At 33.9% G+C, this 3,500-nt stretch overlaps 1 protein-coding gene across 1 annotated transcript in view; it reads right to left on the bottom strand.

Moving 5' to 3' along the window:
- Positions 1–3,500, bottom strand: part of EPB41L5 (erythrocyte membrane protein band 4.1 like 5) — a 114,499-nt gene that overhangs the window by 25,320 nt on the left and 85,679 nt on the right. The window contains exon 18 of the mRNA XM_003792637.3: positions 1,104–1,201. Coding sequence (XP_003792685.1) covers positions 1,104–1,201 — 98 coding nt within the window. The remainder of the gene's footprint in view (positions 1–1,103; positions 1,202–3,500) is intronic.

The raw sequence follows: 3,500 nt of genomic DNA, 5'->3' as shown, positions 1-3,500 counted from the left end.
AAACCTCTGATCCAGGACAGTTTTAATTATTACAATGCTCATGCCTGTATTCCTAGCACTCTGGGAGGCCGAGGTGGGTGGATTGCTGGAGTTCACAGGTTTGAGACCAGCCTGAGCAAAATTGAGACATCGTCTCTAAAAACAGCTGATGTGGCAGGTGCCTCTAGTCCCATCTACTAGGGAGACTGAGCCAAGAGAATTGCTTGAGCCCAAGAGTTTGAGGTTGCTGTGAGCTGTGACGCCACAGCACTTTACAGAAGGTGACAAAATGAGACTGTGTCTCAAAAAATAATAATAATGACAACGCAAGAAGAAGTAAATCACTATCCATCCTGTATTTTTATACTCCTATACTTCCCTATACTGGTCTCTGAAGAAATTTCAGTCAGTTATCCAAAGACAAAAGAACACTGCAAATCAGAGATTCCCCTTTCCTTTGAAAAACTAAACCAAAACAACTATATTGGCCCTGTTATCAGTGGTCTATATATAGAAAAAAAGGGTGTCTCAAGATCATTACCTAAAATTCACTATCCATTCAGTGAGGACATATGGTAGCTAATACAACGAGTTATAAAATTTCTACCTTATTCAACTTAGTTATCCCTGTAAGTTATTTGACATAAAAATAAGAAAATTATTAAAAAATTATACTCAAACAATTAATTGAAGCTTGATTGGCTTAACTGATATGTAACCCCAAACCCCCCAAATTCAATAGGGTCAGAGTGGAGAAAAGTATAAAAGGTGAAGTTGAAGCACCTGAAATTCTGTATTTTTCCTGTTTATACCACAAAGCTCTCTTTCAACTCTTTAAAGAAAATCCTTCCATAATTCCAAAATAAAAGGTTTGACAGTTCCCGCACTTTTAACTTTATGTTTGATCCTAAAATGACCTTAAAATTCTTAATGTTGCTGTGTAAATTTCTTTCTTCCCTCCTAAATATCCTACATTTTATATTTTTAAATGAGAAAACAGATTTGTAAGAGCACAGCACAGACAGATTTCTCAGTAATAGAAAAGAAAAAGTATTGTCTTGGGAAAGAAAAGATTTGGGGGAGCTCTGCAGATGTGTAATAACAAACAGGAGAAATCTGAATACCTGGCTGTTGACATTAACATTGACGTTGGATCGAGGAGATGGCAAAGAACTGTTCTCCATTTCAAGCTGTTTGAGCTTCTCTGAGGCATCTTTCAACACTGAAAAAAATGGCAAAAATAGACCCTCAGTTGCTAAGCTGTCATAGCTGTGTGAGGATATAGTTTGTTTTCCCAATACTAGTTATCATCGATTAAAAGTAATAATAAACATAAACACAAAATAAATATATTTTCTTTCCGTGACCAGGTAACTCTCCATTAATTTGATTAAGAGTCAATCCTAAGTGGGAACATACTCTTACCTGCAGCGCTCCTAGAAAGAAACAGGATATAGAATCTCAATAGCTTGTGTACTTAAGGTTTCCCCAGTCAAAAGACTTGAAAAGCAGAGAACACACGGGACCTGATCTTTTCTTCCATAACCACAACACAAGCTCATGTCTAACCTCAACACTTTGCATCATCATTGGCCTTCATTATACACCACTTTAAACTAAACTTACATGGAGCAAACTGATTCAACATATTATACATTGGTATAATCAGGTGTGATACAGGACATGCATTTTGTCTTCATAATGTTCTTCCTCGCTGCAAAATACATTCAAAGTCCTCTAGCCATTGAAAAGAAAATACATTAACCACAATTCATTTTAAAATAAACTCTACTTAAAGTAATCATCCTGAAATAATCTTATTTTATAGGGATTAATTTGGTATGAGTTTAAATTTTGACACTGTTATCAACAAAAAATGTTGAATGACTAATTTCTAAACATTACACAAAAAAAGGAGGAGGAAACTTTGAAATTATGTCCTCTGGGTCAAGGAATCTTCTAAAAGTGCTCATCAATTAGGCCAGTGGATTCTCCCCCTGTCTGCACATTAAAATCAGATGGGGAGCTTTTACAAAAATACTCATTCCCAGGCTTACTCTAGAATGATTATATCAGAGTCTTTGGAAATAGGATTCTGGCACTGGTAGTTTAAAAAATTCTCTAGGTCATTTTAATGTATAACTAAAGTTGAAAATCACTAATTCAACAATGGTCTTCTCAAAATTTTCCCTACTTATTTACTTAGTTGCCATCTCCTGGTTTTCTTATGCTTCAAATTACTTGATACTAAGACGACAAATGCTCATAAATCAGTACTTTTTTGGCTGAATTAAAGCTTCTTCTGCTACTTCTGTTTGTCTGAGGGAACATCCTGAGATGTACGATAATTTGCTTAGAAAAGATGTTACTATTTGTAATTATTTACTTATGTCTATAAGGATATTGATATTACAACCAAAATAAAATACAAAATAAAAAAAAAAACCAAGATTGATTAAGACAATAACACTTAACATAAATGTTCTAATTATTCTCATTGGTTGACTTTTAGCAAGTGTTATAAATCAACCAAGTCATATTCATGAAGCCTCTGTACTACGTAAGCACTTCCTTTGCCACCTGAATCTCAACAGCATTCAAGTTCTGCTTGAATATTCTCTGTAATGAAGAACTCACTTTTAGGTATCTATTTCTATTATATGGCAGAAACAGTTAAAAAATACTTCCCTATTCTGATGCAAGATCTGCTTTCCTATACTTGCAAATTGCTTATCTTTGCCAAAAAAGTGCCATAAAAGAAATTTTCTGATATTTTCAAATACTTGATTTTCAAATAGTTGAAGAGGTTTGTCTTATCTGATCTTTTCTTCTCTAGGCATCTGTACTTCATTCTCGCACGTTACCCTAACTTAATACAATCTGCTAAAAAGCGTTTGCTAATATATTACGGCACTGGAAAAATTAAACTTTCTGAATTCACATAATGGACATAAAATAGAATATAATTGAAATCAATGTTGCCATCTTTATAAAGGAAATTATTTTTATTTTAACCCTGGAAATACTTTGCATTAAGCCTTCTTGCCTCTGGGTGAATCTAAATCCTGAGGGCATTAGTTTTCTACAGCTCATATCTTCCTGGTGACAAAGAGCAAGGATGTCTAATGAGCAGTGGAATCCAGGATAGGGCTGTCAAAACTGGACTAACAGAAAGATATTATCGCAGAGAAAGTACATGAGAAATAATAATGAAGAATGTTTTCTTCATCCAATAACTGACTACTACTCTTTAAAGAAATTGGATTAGAACTTTACTCTGAAACTGTCAGAATAATGTAGTAAGTTAAAGTTAATTCTTATTTCTCTGCTCTCAGGCCAACAAGAACAATTTAACCATGTTAGATGACAATAAAAATAGCCATGATATACTGCAATATTTGTTTGCAGTGGTTACTTACGGAACAAAAAAAAGATTTTAACACCACCACCACTTTCCAGTTGTACTTCAGCATGTTCTATTAACCAGAAGCACTATATGACTTTTTTTTTTTTTTTTTAAA

This window comes from Otolemur garnettii, unplaced genomic scaffold (assembly GCF_000181295.1).
Source record: "Otolemur garnettii isolate 467f Iridium unplaced genomic scaffold, OtoGar3 scaffold00059, whole genome shotgun sequence".
Classification (NCBI taxonomy): Eukaryota; Metazoa; Chordata; class Mammalia; order Primates; family Galagidae; genus Otolemur; species Otolemur garnettii.
This window is presented reverse-complemented; position numbering and strand designations above follow the sequence as displayed.